Source organism: Rhamphochromis longiceps, linkage group LG22, assembly GCF_057381845.1.
Source record: "Rhamphochromis longiceps isolate RC_006_pf linkage group LG22, R_longiceps_female_GT1.1, whole genome shotgun sequence".
NCBI classification, from domain to species: Eukaryota; Metazoa; Chordata; class Actinopteri; order Cichliformes; family Cichlidae; genus Rhamphochromis; species Rhamphochromis longiceps.
Window position 1 is genome coordinate 24,771,584 of NC_140577.1, and position 16,196 is coordinate 24,787,779.

The 16,196-nt window shown below is 40.1% G+C and overlaps 3 protein-coding genes across 7 annotated transcripts in view; all 3 read right to left on the minus strand.

Annotated features, from left to right (window-relative positions):
- Positions 1-1,870: 1,870 nt before the first annotated feature.
- Positions 1,871-7,059, minus strand: LOC146644136 (glutathione S-transferase A-like). Its single transcript, XM_085395774.1, has 6 exons — positions 6,795-7,059; positions 5,741-5,806; positions 5,538-5,643; positions 4,793-4,911; positions 4,620-4,708; positions 1,871-4,515 (listed from the first exon to the last, which is right to left on the minus strand). The coding sequence occupies exons 1-6, from the start codon at positions 6,960-6,962 to the stop codon at positions 4,371-4,373; spliced, it is 693 nt and encodes a 230-aa protein (XP_085251900.1). The 5' UTR covers positions 6,963-7,059; the 3' UTR covers positions 1,871-4,370.
- A 1,344-nt stretch (positions 7,060-8,403) lies between these two features.
- LOC146644137 (glutathione S-transferase A-like) lies at positions 8,404-9,919 on the minus strand. Its single transcript, XM_085395321.1, has 6 exons — positions 9,718-9,919; positions 9,272-9,337; positions 9,063-9,168; positions 8,853-8,971; positions 8,680-8,765; positions 8,404-8,599 (listed from the first exon to the last, which is right to left on the minus strand). The coding sequence occupies exons 1-6, from the start codon at positions 9,883-9,885 to the stop codon at positions 8,467-8,469; spliced, it is 678 nt and encodes a 225-aa protein (XP_085251447.1). The 5' UTR covers positions 9,886-9,919; the 3' UTR covers positions 8,404-8,466.
- Positions 9,920-10,125: 206 nt separating this feature from the next.
- fhod3a (formin homology 2 domain containing 3a) overlaps positions 10,126-16,196 on the minus strand; it is a 72,859-nt gene continuing 66,788 nt past the window's right edge. For 4 of the 5 annotated variants that reach the window (XM_085395592.1, XM_085395590.1, XM_085395589.1 and 1 more), the window contains 7 exons: positions 15,993-16,154; positions 14,568-14,758; positions 14,186-14,390; positions 13,986-14,009; positions 13,583-13,790; positions 13,334-13,498; positions 10,126-11,869 (listed from right to left, as the gene is read on the minus strand). In XM_085395592.1, the coding sequence (XP_085251718.1) occupies positions 11,787-11,869; positions 13,334-13,498; positions 13,583-13,790; positions 13,986-14,009; positions 14,186-14,390; positions 14,568-14,758; positions 15,993-16,154 (1,038 nt within the window). In that variant the 3' untranslated portion in view covers positions 10,126-11,786. The remainder of the gene's footprint in view (positions 11,870-13,333; positions 13,499-13,582; positions 13,791-13,985; positions 14,010-14,185; positions 14,391-14,567; positions 14,759-15,992; positions 16,155-16,196) is intronic. The other variant, XM_085395591.1, reaches the window with a different exon arrangement.

Consider the following 16,196-nt stretch of genomic DNA (forward strand, 5'->3'; position numbering starts at 1 on the left):
TGATGGAAGGTTATCACAACATTTAATGTATAAGGCCAGTGAGTAAAAAGAACATTTACAACAGAAGAAATGTTCCCAGTTTTTTTTTTTTTTCCCTATTTTATATTGCCTATTACTGACTTCAAAGGTCTGTGGCTCGCCTTCAGCTATACCACGCACAACATGTACAGAGAAGGGGGTCACAGCTCCGGCAACGGATGAAATGTAGACAAAATGCTCAAAGAATTCTGAATTGAAATCATCATCATTGTCACTTTGTCTTCTGTGGTTTTCAGACTTTTGTGCATTCCTTCTTTTTAAGAATGTGCCAGACTGGATTTGGCCACTCGTAGTTTAACACAGGAAGTTCAGGAAAATGTCTGAAAAGCTCAGGAAATGGATCCAACAAAGAATAAAACATGAGGTGATGTTACGACCCGGCTCAAAGGAGGCAACAAAAAGAAAAAGAAAACAAAAAAAGATGAATACCAGAGTGTTAGTGAGAAGAGGTTTTTTTTTTTTTTTTTTTCTTAAAATGGAATGCCTGGTTGGCTAAAATGGCTGGTGCCACCAAGGCAAAGACAAGTGATCTCCCTAGAAGCTTGCCTCAGGTATGCTTTTATCCACACCTGACTAGGTGTGGCCAATTAGCACCAGCTGAAAACATTGAGATTAGGGGCTGCAGAGGGACGTAACACATCCTCCCTCAAAAGGGTTCCTCTAGGACCCCTAAATTTATTAAAAGCCCCTCCTTGACCCACAAACCTGAAATAAAAGTAAAAGCTAACAGAAGCACAGTGTTCACATTATAGTTGGCATCTTTAAGCATGGATGCCCCTGCATGAGGATTTGAAGTTGCCACACTGAACACACAAAAAGGAACATGTGACCAACACAAAGGAGCACAACAGTCAAACCCAAAATGATTACCTGACCTGCTACAACACAAAACCAAAAGTAGCAACCAGAGATGGGCAGTAACGCGTTACTGTAATCAGATTACTTTTTTCAAGTAACGAGTAAAGGGATTACTATTGCAAAACGGTAATTAGATTACAGTTACTTTCCCGTAGGAACACTGCGTTACTAAAACTGTGATTTTTTGCAAGAATGTCTCACGACAGTGACGTAAGCGAGTGCGCCGTTAGTGACAACAGCTGTGTGCAGATCAACAATGGATCACATATCGATTGTGGGAGAGAGTATGAGCGTGCAGCGTTTAAAGCGTGGAAGTACTGACCTTACTTTGAGTTTGATTCCATAAAAAGTGACAAAAACATTAGCGTCCATCGTGCGTGGGAAGAAAACTTCTTTTTACAGCGAAAAAAAACCCCTAAACTTCCGAGCAAGCACCGAGTGCGCAACGACGTAATGGGGAACTCACAGAGAAACTCGCGGATCCTTCCACTGACCGCTGCGGCACACCTGCACCAGGGTAAACCTCCGCCTACCTCAGTCCTGCTTTACAGGTGAAAATAGAGCAACAGGACCGCTGAGTCTTTGACTTTATTGATTTTCTGCTGTGTTTTACTTTCATCTATTTGAAAAAGAGTGAGTGTAAACACAAAAAATATTTTATTTTATGTGCTGGAATGTGCAGAAAATAGCTTTAAATATTAAACTAATTTATTCAAGTCAGAGAATGTTGCATATAATTAAATTTTTGCTTGATGCATAAAGTTAAAAGATTAAAACTGATAAAACAAGTTAAAAAAAGAGACTTTTCCATTTGATTACATTTTGTATGATGAATTATGCAGAAAAAGTAGAATTGGGCTGAAAGATCTATCACTTTATCACCTATTCAGGTTGTAAATCATGTTTTTAAAAAGTAACTAAGTAATTAATTACTTTTGAAAATAAGTATTGTATTGTTGTATCTTTATTTGTTTCAGACATATAAAACAAAAAAACAATATATACACACTACATATATTTTCATTTACAGATACGAATATATATGTAGATATACACACACACACGTATGTGTTCAGATAAACAAAAAAATAAAAATAATGAAATAAAACAAAATCGTCTGACATAATGTAACAATGTTTGGTCTGAAAAGGAGTAGGAAGAAGTATGAACATACTTATTAATTCCTACCCCTGCTCAACATCTTATTGATCCCACATAATTCACCTAATTCCCATCATCACATACTCCACACGATACACGAGGAGAACCTATATAAACATGGCTACCGTGATTGATATAATTTGGATATAATTTGATATTTTTATACATACAATGGGTGATCATCTTTATCGGTATCATATTCTTCCAAAATCAGTTTTCGAAGTTTTTTCATGAACTTACTAATTCCTGAGCATTGCTGTAGATCTATAGTAAAACTATTCCACAGTTTTACCCCATAAATAGTGACACAAAAGGTTTTGACCTTTGACCGTGCTTTAAGAATCCTTAGATTCAATTTCCCCCTCAATTCATAGTCTCCTTCTCTGTCATAGAACATCCTCTGTATATTTCCTGGTAACGTATTGTATCTGGCCTTGTACATAATTTTTGCAGTTTTATATTTTATAAGATCCATAAACTTCAGTATTTTTAATTTCAAAAACATGATGTTAGTATGGTCTCTAAATCCTGCTTTATTAATCATCCTGATTGCTTTTTTTTGAATTTTACATATTGGTTGAAGTGCAGTTTTATATGTGTTTCCCCAAATTACCACACAGTATTCCAAATATGGCAATATAAGTGAACAATAAAGTACCCGGAGTGATTTGGAAGGCAAAAAATATTTAACTTTACTTAGTACGGAGATGCTTCTTGACAGTAAAGTAATCAGTAAAGTAACGGGATTACTTTTTTGGGGAAGTAATCAGTAATTAGTTACTGATTACTTTTTTCAAGTAACTTGACCAACACTGGTAGCAACAAATAATCACAACCAATTGATCGGTTGTCTCCACCACACATACAAGTGGCCTCATACCACAACAAGTTACTTTAATCCACAAGGTTCAGTAAAGCAAGCATACTAGTGACCAACCACAAAATGGAGAGCTATGGCCACACAATGATCACATCAAGGGTGGCTCAGCACCCCACAGTGTTATTGCCATCACCTGGCCAACAACACTCACAAGTGATCCAACAAAAGTAGCTATATTCCCCACAACACTAAAGGTCACAGCACAAAACACTCACCTCATGAGGATCTCATTAGCATCCATCAACACTGACATTAGATGCACACACAGTGTACACACTACGCCAACTTAAAAATGCCCTACCTGCCTCAGCTGCAGACCATAATTAATGGTCTCAAACCTCTTGCCAAGTTTGGTGCCACTGGTTTACTATGTGCAACTCCCAGCCTAAAATGCTTTAAAAAAAATAAAATAAAAATAAAACTTTACCCGTCTAGTCTTCAGTGGTGCACCGGGCTCAAGGCAACTTTAAACGCAAACTCAAGGGTAGGCAGCAGACCGGGGTACAGTCTCCCACCAAACCCTGAAGCGTACCCCCACCCAGGATAACCACCAAACACAATAAACTAAAACAACAAAGCAAAATAACAAACAAGTGCTTTGATGGAAGGGCAGCACAGCCACCCAGCTGAAACACACTTACTAAAGGGACGTTGCTCAATCACAGTGAACACTTTCACTCACCCACTTAAAAGCAAAACAAACTGATATTTAGTCTCCACAAAAATGTTCAAACAATCCTGGACGAGCCCCCACTTATGTTACGACCCGGCTCAAAAGCCGCGACATATAAATTTTTTTTTTAAAAAGATGAATACCAGAGTGTTAGTGAGAAGAGGTTTTTTTTTGTTTTTTTTTCTTAAAATGGAATACCTGGTTGGCTAAAAAGGCTGGTGCCACCAAGGCAAAGACAAGTGATCTCCCTGGAAACTTGCCTCAGGTATGCTTTTATCCACACCTGACTAGGTGTGGCCAATAAGCACCATCTGAAAACATTGAGGAGATTAGAGGCTGCAGGGGGCCAACCGCCAATATAACTGTAAGAAAGAAAGAAGGCTGCAGAGGGATGTAACAGGTGACTTTGTATGTGTATTGCAAATAGAAGATTTTTGTTACAAATGTGCAAGTCTTGAATCAGTGCATGTCTACAAAGCTAACGCACTTTTTTTAAATCTGGAAAAAGATGCAAAGTTGTGGAAAGGATGCATTATTGAACTATGCAAAGTCATGGAAACACAAAGCATTTGAGCTAGCTTTGAGCAGGGAAAACTAGTTCTTTACTTTACGATAGTGTGACTGAGTTATTCTGCTATTAGACAAAGCTGAACATGTATGAGTAACCAGAAACTGTTGTTAGATATACACAGAATGCATAAGGGCAACAAAAGCTGCTCTGTCATTATGCAGCATCATGTTTACATCTGTGTATGAATATCAGATGTCTTTCAGTGCATCTTTCAGTTTATCTTCGTCTTTGGGGTTCTCCAACCAATGAGGAGGCCAGCTGGCTTTGACACTGGGTCTCTCCTTCAGCAGATTGTAGTACTCTCCCAGTTTAGGATAACGCTCTGGAGACAACCTACGAATCAGAATTAAGAAGACTTTCAAGTCCCATGTCTACAAATCATCCTTCATTTTACTGATGAGACCACATGGAAATGCAAACAGCCTCTGTGTGCTTACCCAAACCCAAAGAGTGCGCCAACTGTTGGAAAAACGACCACGTCTGCTAGCGTGAAAGACGGTCCTGCCAGGTAAGAGCCTGAGCCCAGCTTGAAAAAAATAAAATAAAAAATACAGTTGGAACAAATCAAAGCAGGCCGAGTCTGTCTGAGTTTGTGTGTTCATGCACATACCTTCTGCAGGTAACTCTCCCAGAGTTTGAGTTCAGTGACCAGAGCTTCTTTGTTCCTCTTCAGAGCCGACTCATGTCTCTCACCTTCAGGGACATACCACTCACAGTAGGCAACTGTACCTGAAAAACAAAACATACATAAAATATTAACGTTACAGATGCAAAATGTTACCACTAGATGTCAGATTGCAGACACAGAGCACCAGTGATGAACCTGCCAATTCTGCTAGTCTATGGCAAAAGCAAATCTGGCTCCATGGCGTCAGGCAGTGAGGACAGGGGCCACCCTCATGAAGTCAGTTTCTGATTGTTTAGTCAGACATTCATGCCAGTGTCCTGCTGGGGGTCATATTCAAGTTCTGGCAGTGTTCACCCTGTTCCTTCTTGCACAAAGAAGATGGGTTAAGGACCATCTACAGCAACTTCCTGTCTCCTGGAATCTCCTCCATGCTCTTGAGATTGTGCTAGGAGACACAGCAAACCTTCTGTCAATGGTTCGTATCCTGGAGGAGTTGGAATACCTCTAGGGTCCAGGTATCGCCTCATGCTACCATCTGCTACTAAACTGACCAGATCAATATCCTACAAGTGTAACTGACTTTATGCAATACTCTGATTAAAAATGGTTCCTTTAAAATCTGAGATATGCATTTTGCAGCATTCCTAAGTTCCTTGAGAGAATTGAGGTTTAGATGAATAATTTATAAAAGGAGAAATCAGGATTTGAAAATACAGATAACACTTACTGAGTTTCTCGTAGAATGTGAGACCCTCAAACATGCGCTGGTACATCAGAGCTTGTTCTGCTGGGCCATCTGGGATCAGTTTGGTTCCCTGGGATTTAAACTGGCTCTGCAAGACATTAGTAAAAGACACACATTTAACTGGGGCACATTTTGTGATGTTGCATTCAGTGTGAGTGAATATTTTGTCAAAATGACGTTCTCACCTCCAGGTAAAAACAGGCTGCGTAAGATTCATTGATGACATTGTCTCCATGTTTGAAAGTGGGAATCTGAAAAAGAAATTATAATAGTGTCAGCAAGAAAACTGTCATTAGGTACTGTATAACAGGTTTTAATGCTAAGGCTACTGGGTGTTAATTAGGTTAACCGTTTGTATATCAAACAAATACAATTAAAAAAAATTGATTACTTATTTTAACAGAACTTTACTGGGATAAAATAACACTCTGCAGTGTTTCCCGTATTTATGGTTAAAGGCCAGTTTCCAGTCTGAGATTTGGAAAGTGTAAAGATGTAAATTAAACTGCTTATTTTACTACACTTAGTCAGCTGCAGGTTATATTCAAGAGCCCATATTCAACGATACAACCCCTCATTTCTACATTTTATTTAACACTGTCCTGCTTTTGTGCTGTTCCCTAATAAATTCAATAAGACGCATTTAAAGTCTGATGGAAGTGTGCTAGTATATGCTAGTCAAGTTCAAACTGGTTATCTTAAAGCTTTAATATGCATTTAAACATTTTAAACTAGTCGGTTTTTATGATAAATGAAGACAGCTACACGGTGCATTTCTCGCCTCAGATGCTTTCATAAACACATTTCCGTTAACTTTTCTCTAACGTAAACGAGCCGCCATGTTGGTGCAGTTCGAAACACGGCTGCAAACTCGCGTGCTCATCTCTACAGCCCATATTTTTTCGAGCACGTGTCAGCTCCCGAGAAATGCTCATCCAATCAGGTGCAGCAGGGCGTGTCCTGAAGCGTCTTCCTTGAAGAAAAAAATTTCCTTGAGTAAATGAATATACGCTAAATGAAACGTTCAGTTTTTATGATTTTGTAAAAGCATTAATCAGAGTTGACACTATTTGCCGCCGTTACTGCAACTCTTTATCCGTTAACCGTCCTGCAGAGCAACAGCGCAGATATCAGTGTTTATGACCGTGACGTTAACGTGAGGCAATTATATAATATTACGGTGCAAAGTCAAGTGTTTTGTTAGTTATACGGGGTGATTTGATAAAAGCTCCTCCCTACCTGTCCCCTGGGGTTTATATCTAACACTTCTTTGGACTTGTGCTCCATTTTATCGAAGGACAGCAGTTTTTGGTTGTAGCCCTGCAGGTTCTTCTCCTCCAGAGCGATCATCACCCTCCAACAGGGACAAGAGCCGGTCGCCCACAGCAGAGTCATTGCCTTGGCCATGGCTTTAACTTGAGATTCACAGTTTGGACGGTCACTGAACTGGACGCACAAAGCAAATGCGCAGACGACAAACTCAACTTACTTTTCTTATGGTTTGTAGGAGGGGATGTCAAGCTTTTATAAGAGCGTGATTGCCATCTACTGGCTGGAAGAAAAAACTACAACTCAGTCATCTTCTATCAGTTTGCCTCCTTTATATTTTTGATATTCACCACTGAATGATTTGTTGAAATAAATAAAATGAATTAATAAAAAAAATAAAATATTTGTTTCTTTGTTTACCTTCTGCACTTTGTGTAGTCGATGACAAGATGTACATTGTACACATCCTCCTCCAAATATTCACATATGCCTCTATCCCAATACAATATAGTATTATATAGTATTTAAGCATAATTAGAAAGGTGACTGACCTGAAATAAATAAGCTGTTTTTATGAAGAATAACTGATGGAAGCTGTGTTAATATTTATTGCAAATTGCAACATTAAGTCATTTTATTTTTAAACAAATATATAAACAGCAAGCGTCAGCCTGAGTGATGTAAAAATAAAATAAGCCAGTAAAAGCAATAAAAAAAAAAACACAATACACACAAATAATGAATGTTAAGACTCAGAGAAAAAGCCAAGGAATAAAAAATATGTTTTAAAAGACAGTGGTCAGGTCCTGATGTGAAGCAGCAAGCAGGTCCAAAGTTCCGAGTCAGCTACAGCAAAGGCCCGATCTGAGATATATGCAGAAGCATCTGGTCAGACGACCTCAGTGATATTTTGGGAGAGTGTGTAGTTAAAAGCTCAGGAAGGTAGAGACATGCTGATTTTAAAATCACTTCTCAAACACAACAAAGAAGCCAAAGCAGGGGGAATATGGTCTTATATGGTGACTGTCAAAACAACCCAAAACCAAAGCAGAGCCTCAGAACCTCAGTTTGTAGAAACTAGCTCTAACAACAGCTTTTATTTGTTTATCAAACATGAAGCTTTCACCTTTCGAGTAGGAGTGAGGGTCAGGAGGCCCGAATACTACCACTTGTGTTTTATGCTCATTCAGGTTCAAAATTCACTGCATTCATTTATTTATTTGAGAGGGAGATAGATCACTAAGTCATCAGCATAATAGTTAAATGAAATTCCATATTCTTTGACAATTGATCTTAATTGGAGCATATAAAGAGAACAAAGTCATCCTAGAAATGACCCTTCTAGGATCCTACATGTGAATGGAGGAGGTGACTCTGAAAGCCGCCCAACATGATGGAAAACTTTCTCCTCACACTACAAAAAGGTCATATTGCCACTCACTACATGGGAGAAGGACCCAAAACCAAAGTGCTCTAACAAAGCTTTATCTATAAGGTGATTTGTTGCTGCTGTGGTCAAGTTTTAAGAATAAAAAAAAATCTTGTGAAAAATTAAGAGTACAGTAAGCAAGCTGTTTAAATGTTTTTATTTCACAGACTTACAGGAATTCTCTAAAATGACAAAGGGAGGATTCTTTGTGTTTCAGAGGTCCTTCAGGATGTCATAACCCTGTGGACTGGCCACCCAGTGTGGGGGCCACGTGGTTTTAATGCTGGCTCTGTTCTTCAGCAGGCTGTAATATTTGGCCAATTTAGGATAACGCCCCACAGACAGCCTAAAGAGAAAACACATCATGTTACTGGAAAAAGGCGATTGGACTGCAGCTTCACACAAATCAACTGCTTAGCTACCCACCCGAAACGAAATGCACAAGCGATGCTTGGAAAGACGATCACATCGGCTAGGGAGAAGGCCCCTGCTAGGTATGAGCCAGCAGCCACCTAGATGGAGAAGTGAAAGACGCAGTACTGTCAACACAGTGTGTGAGTGCCTGCAAGTGTATACAAGTGTGTGCGTATTGTTCGTACATTCTCCAGGTAACCCTCCCACAGTTTGAGTTCAGCAGTCAGAGCCTCTTTGTTTCTCTTTACAGCAAAGTCGTGCCTCTCCTCTTCAGGGACGGAGCAGTCGTAGTAGATAACTGAATCTGAAGCAGAACGCACATTAATGTGTGACTGTTTTCATGGCTTCTGTCCCCTCTGTAACTCAGCGCTCAGACTTGTGCAAGTGTAACTTACTGAGTTTATCAGTGAGGGCAAGGCCCTCCATCATGTGTTGGTACATCGCGGCTTGGTCATCAGCACTGTCAGGAATCAGCTTGATGCCCTGAGACTTAAACTGATTCTGTTTCAACAGTGAGAAAACAATAATCAAAGCAGTGTACTAAAAGCTAAACAAATTATAAATACAATAAATTCAAGTAATCAATTAAAATATTGCCGTTTACCTCGAGGTATAAGCATGTTGCACAGGACTCATTCAGGATGATGTCTCCGTGCTTGAACGCGGGAAGCTGACAGAAAAAAATTGGCAGAAGACGTCAGGTTTTGAGGCTCATCATTGTGTAGTGCACCTTGTATCTGTGCTGTTAGTGCCTTTGAGAGCACGTTATTTAGGACGAATTAGCAGATGCCCCTGTTTGTGTGTTGTACCCATAGTTTGAAAAACAAGCTTACAGACACACCTGAACAGGGACTCTACAGACATCTTTTACATACAGTCTATGTGTTAGCTGCTCCCACATTGTGCCTTCATCTCTGTCAGTAAGAGACTGGTCTTCTATCCAGACGCTACCGCTGTTGATGTGTTAAAATAACTATAATACTTTTTTTTTTTTTTAAAGGCTGTTATGTCATGGTTGTACACTTTGCTGTGATCATTATGTGCACCTACCTGTCCTCTTGGGTTGACTTCCAAGACTTCCTGAGATTTGTGCTCTCCTTTCTCAAAGGACAGCAGTTTGCGTTTGTAACCCTGCAGCTTCTTCTCCTCCAGAGTGATCATAACACGCCAGCAGGGAGGTGATCCAGCCCCCCACAGCAGACTCATTAACTTTGCCATGGACGCAGGGACCAAAGACGCAGCGCTGAGCACTGATTAACAAAACTATGAATGAATGCAGAGCTGCACAAACTGGACAAACACCGTAAAGCGAGCAGCAGCAGCAGCAGCAGCAGCGCATTTTACGGCACCTGATTATTCCAAAGGTTATCAAGTAGAACCACACCACGTGGCTCACAATCACAGAGGTGAACGCTGGGGGAAGGAATGACACGCAGATCCAAGTTTGCACTCTATGGTTTTTATTTTATTGCAGAATGTGTATACACGGCATTTCAAGTGAAAGTGTTTATAAGAACGTTCAGCTCACTACATGGCATTCATGCAGTGGTGTTTCCCAGTTTCTTGCGTCTAGACTGTTCAAGTTGGTACGTGACAGAGTGTGACCACAGAGCTCAAATCAAACGTCCAGATAATGCTCCTCCCTCTGTTTCTCTCTCTCTCTCTTAGCAGGGAGCAACACATTTCTTCAATTCACAAAAAGAAAAAACAAGCCACAATTGATCCTTTGTCTCAGACTATAATACACGTTTCTACAGCAATTACAAAAATAATACACAATGTGAAATGCACTAAACATGCACACTGTAGAGTTTACAGTATTTAGGACCTGGCAGCTGACAAGGGCATTTACACATATCATGCAGAACTGTCTGCATGTTCCTCAAAATAGATTATTAAAATGTTTTTGTTTTGTTTTTTTAAAAAAAAGTCCATTTTTTTTTCTTTTTACACTTTACAAACAGTTCCTCTGAGATAAAAACTATTTTTTGTGTTTTCAGTCGTTCATTTCAGCATGAGACTATTAAAGTGGACTTATTATGCTCTTCCTCGTTTTCTGGCAAATATGCACTGTTACACTGGCGTATGCAGTTTCAAGTAAGCGTGTCAGCATATATGCAGTAACCCCGTGAGCCACACACTTCAAAACTGAGCCTTTTTTCTTTCCTACTCATGGCACTGTATGATCGATGAGAGCAGATATCCCTAATACGATCAAATCTTTTGTTTTTAAGAGAAAGCCAATCAGAAAAGAGTTGGCTTAAAGGGCGGGGGGGGGGGGGGGGGGGGGGGGAGTTAAAACGGCTTGTGTTAAGATTAAAGAAGATTCTTTTTAAACTAGCGGAGCCAAAAAACTAAAAATATGGAGTGGGAAATGAGCACAATGGGTCCACTTTAATGTTATTTAAGGTGCAAGACGTCAGAGCTTTGCAAATAAATACTGAAAAAAAACAAAAAACAAACAAAACAGAGAAGATTTTCAACAGTAATACTCATGAGAACCATGCCTTAGGAAGTGAAATTTAGGACGTGAATACGTTAACGAAGAGAGAACGGAGGTACAGCATCGCCCCTTTGAAGTGAAAGGCACTCATCAGCTTGATAATCTTTCGCGTCCCTACAAAAGCACAGCCACGCTCATTACTTTTCAGATGTGTAGATGCTCTCACTGATAATCTTTGTTTTTTCTCCAGGGAACAAATTCAAATTCATCCTCAGCCTGGCAAACTTCACAACCAAAATTCACAGTTTAAACAAATGAAGAAAAAAAAAAAAACACAAACCCCAAAAACGGTGACGTCACAGCTGCTGACACTCACAAGCGAAAATCATCCCAGCATTCAAATCGTTTTCAGATAAATAAATAATTCAGTGTAGAGGCAGCGTCACTTGAATACATTTTCCTTTTCCTTGCCTAACTGAACAGAATCAGTCCTTATGAGAAGCATTCCCTCATGACCTCCACTGTTTCTTCTGGAAGGTGAAAATGTCGTAATGCCGCCTCTTCACTCAGAAACATCAGGCAGAAAGAGCCGCTGGGAAAAACCTAAAAGGACAAAGGCTGACAGAGATTTCACACAGACATCTGAAGCTGAGTTTTCACGGCGAGAGGTGGATGATCACATCTGTGGCTCTGGGGAATCAGTTAGCCCTAAAGCGAGAGCTTCTTCTGGCGTCAGGCCGTTTTTCAGCGTCCGCCTCACTGTGAAGAGAAGACGCGGAGAGTCACCGTGCAGTCGTGTGATGTTTTCATGTTCTCCAGTTCTGCACTACGTACTAACTGAATGCATGCTCCAGGATTTATAATATACTGTAATTAACCTGCTGAGACTTACATCTGCTCTGCATGGGGTTTATTACAATCCATATCTCGGCTTTGGTAACAATCAACAAATAACAGTCATATTTACTTGGTTTTAAACAGAGAAATTAATGGTGAACATGTAATTAAGAGGCCATAAATAACCATTAAACTTATGCAGTTGAGTGCTTACATTAGAAATCTATTTTTTGACGTGAATAGGTTTTTTGAAATTGCATGTTTAAACATGCAGATGAGCTCCTAGCCATCTAAATTACCACCTCGGTATTTGCAAAGAGATGTCTAAGTATGAGATAAAGCCAAATTTCACTTTGTTGACTAATAGAAAAAATAAACTGTTTACACACGGAGGATTCTGAATATTACGTTTTATGACTTTATTTCCTATCAATGTGCTGCTAGAAAAAAAATCAGGATCTGAAAGGTTCCAACACACAGGACCTGAGCTGGAAAGTCTGGTATGTAAAAACTTATATGTAAAAGCTGCTGAAGTAATGATTTCTGGCTCAGAGTATGTGGAAAACATATCTTCTACTCTGAGCACATTTAATGGAGACATTGGAGAGAAACGTGTATATTTGGCATGCAGAGTGGAGCAGCTGGGGGTTTATGAGAGCCTTTGACTCAAGCATGGGTTAGACTCCTTGATCCGAATGAGCGAATGAAATATACTCTCATTAAATATGCAACAACTTTCTGAAATTTCCAACAAATAAAATACTAAAATATACATCTAAGCAGACATTTACTAGTATGAAATAAAACATGTTTGGGAAGCAAAAAATAACTATATACGTGTGTGTGTGTGTGTGAAAACTCGGTTTCATGTTAGACCCACCAGGCACCAGGTAGGTAATGTTTGGTTTTAGAAAGATAAGACAGATAAAACACCATGCTTGTGGTTTCAGCAGCAGGACTTTAATAACCACAGTGTGTCATTTAAGGATCTGTATAGAGTCCATCTTTTATATACAGTCTACAAACTGTACTCTACCTCATGTAGAAACAATTATGTTTTTGCCTGTAGTGACTTTAAGGTGCTTAATTTCCCTTCGCTTTCAGCTACTCTGATTGCTGTATTTAGCTTTATATTTATATGAAAGCAGTGTCATGATTTTGAAGTGTTTTTTTTTTCTTTTTTGAAAAATCTCAAACTATATTTCACATATTTTTTCTTATGCTTGTTTCCTGATGTCTTCTTGGAGGTGTTACTCATCATCCACGGTGCAGTCAGCTTCTTAGATTAGATACATTTTCATGGTCATGCTTTCAGTTTGAAAACCTGATATATTCAGAACTTAAATTAGCGTGACATGTGCAGTTGGGACAGAGGTGAGCTCGTACATGACTTGCGGTTGGCCCTGGATCTCCTCCTCTCTCTGGGCTGGGTTCTGGTTCCTGGACCCTGAGTGGCTGACCTCACTATGCGCTCCATGATTTCGTCTGCAGCATCATCTCCACAGATCTGAGGGTCCTCCACAGGCGGAGTCCATGCCTGCATGCTGCGTCCTGCATAAACAGGTGAGAAAATCTTTAGTAGGGAAATCCTTTCGAGTGACCCAACTCCAGAAATCTTCTTTCTCCCTTCCCCACCTCCTCGTCCAGGCCGTGACCTGGTCCGTGTCCGCAGTCCCGGCACGCCGCTGCCCTCCTTGTCACTGCCACTGAGGCTGGTTCTCAGCACCGCTTTCATGTGCTCGTGCTCTGCAGCATCCTCGGCATGCTCCAAACCCTGAGGCTGCTCAATTTCCTGACCCCCACTGGGGGCGCTGTTGTTGCTCCCTGCGCTACTCCGACCACACTGTTGGAGCGAGACGGAATCAAAGAGGATCAGAATTTAGCAGCTGAGTATTCTGAACTTTAACACGGCAAAGTGGAAGCACCAAGAAAAACATCCAACTGCAAACAGTACAGTGCCTGGTGCCTTTGACGTATCGTTTAGTCGTTTAGATGCAGTTAGTGGATTCATGCACACAAACACACAGACAGTTGATACCTCACGCTCCTCTTCATCATCAGACTATGGGAGAAATAAAGAGTGAAAGTCAAAGAATAGTTGCGGATAGAATAGAATGAAGCGAGAAAGATGAAAAAGCAGCACTTCAGTTTGAAGAACAAAAAGGGGTTGGAAGTGTGTGTGTGTGTGTGTGTGTGTGTGTGTGTGTGTGTGCGTGTTTGAGAGAGAGAAATACTCACAGCAGTGTTTACGTCCATGATCATCTTTCCTCGGGTCTTGTTGCGCTCGCGATGGTCGGCTCGTTTCTGTTTCTGCTGCAGCACACGCTCTCGGGTGGTCCGGTACTCCAGCGCAAACTCGCTGAGGATTTTACTGAACCTGTGGACGCTGATCTCTCTCACACTGTAGGCCGGGTGACCAAGGAACAGCAGGAAGGAGTGGAACCTGAAAGGAAGAAGATGAGGGTGATGGCAACTCTTCCTACCTCCTGTTTTATGTGTTGCACTACACAGATTTCCTCATTCACACAGCACAGTGTTGGTTTTAGTAGACTAATTAGTTTTTTGTTTTTTTTTGTGGTAAACATCAATAATACATGATTCAAACTGTGAGACGAGCTACCTGTTGATGATCCTGCGGTGAACAATCTTAAGGATGATGATTCGCTCTGCGCAATCTTTGAGGAAGTCGGACATCTTCTGCTTCAGCTGGGGCTTCATCTCGTGCTTGGCAATCACCTTCAGGTGGTCCCACGAGGCTTTGCAGCGCCGCTCCATTTGACACAAGTTCTCCTGCAGCTGGTCAAAATCCACCTGTTGAAAATAACGTTTATACAATCCAATTCAAATTACTCAAACACAGGATATCTTAGTGCCCAGGGGCGTAATTTCCAGGGAGATTTGGGGTTTATGGCCCCTCCAATAATCAGACCCAACCAATATAACCCCCCAATAAAATTAGGAATTATCTTGCATAAATAGGCTGTTGATTTTCTTTACTTATTTCAGTTATTACCAGCAAAATAGTTGCACGTTTAATCATCTGGGAATTTACGCAGATTTATTTATTTATTTAGACAGAGATCTTGACCTCCCCAATGTTCAGCACAAAGTTATGCCGATGTTAGTGCCCATTTACAAGATTTATGTAAAATGATACTAAAGATTTAAAGAATGTCTATATGTGTGTTCATCTTTATGTCCTCGGCTTATATTGAATTTTACTTCAAAAATGATTCTCAGTTGTCTGGATGAACAGCCCCTCTAATGGTTTCAGGTCCATTTTAAAGTCCACTTACCATTTATATAGGTGTTCCACAGGGATCTATTCTTGGACCTCTTTTATTCACTCTCTATATAAGCAACTTTATCTCAGCCACTCAAAACTGCAATGTAGAATTTACATGCTGATGACACTATTCTATATGCCACTGGCTCTTGCCTTGATCTGGCCATTGCAAATCTACAGTTTAATCTACAGTGGGTCAAAATCCTCTGGTCATACATAAATTTATTTTAAGCACTAATAAATCAAAATGCATGGTATTTATAAGGTCACCTAAAAGTATCCAACCACATTCAAAACTTTCATGGTGATAGAAGTGAAACTTTTAATTGTTATAAATATTTAGGACAACTACTCTTGCACATACATTTTTTTAAATGTGTGTCTAATAATTCATCCTAAACAACACCAATTTTAAACCAAAAACAACGTCTCAACCTTCAAAAAGGCCCTGGGATCACACACACACATTCAACCAACAACTAACCAGGGATACACTTTTCCTCAACAGCTTTTGTTTGCATGTTTAACAGGTAAGGTTCCTTTCCCCTTCTGCTCTGAAATTTAAATGATTATTGGCTGCGGGTTGATAATTTGATTGTGGCGTGAGGTGCTTCCAACTTCAGTTCAGTCAGGGGAAAAAAATTATGTTTTATCTTTTTAGGTTTTTGGACTTATTTTGACAAAATTCAAGCAAATGTAAGTCTTGATCTTTTACAGTGTAGAGATGCAGAATAGGTTAGCAGTGAATGCACAGCATACTTTTGCAGAGCGCGTGATGGCTCCTATCTCTGAGTAGAGGTCGGTGCTCTGAGGGAAGTTTTCCACCACCACAGAGCAAACGTGATGGAGCAGTGACTGCTTATGGACCGTGTCCTTTACTTCTGGAACCTTCTCCAAATAGGTCAGCTCGAAGCCTTTAGCCTGGAACAGGAATGTTGTGTTTATTTTGAGAAACAAACTCAG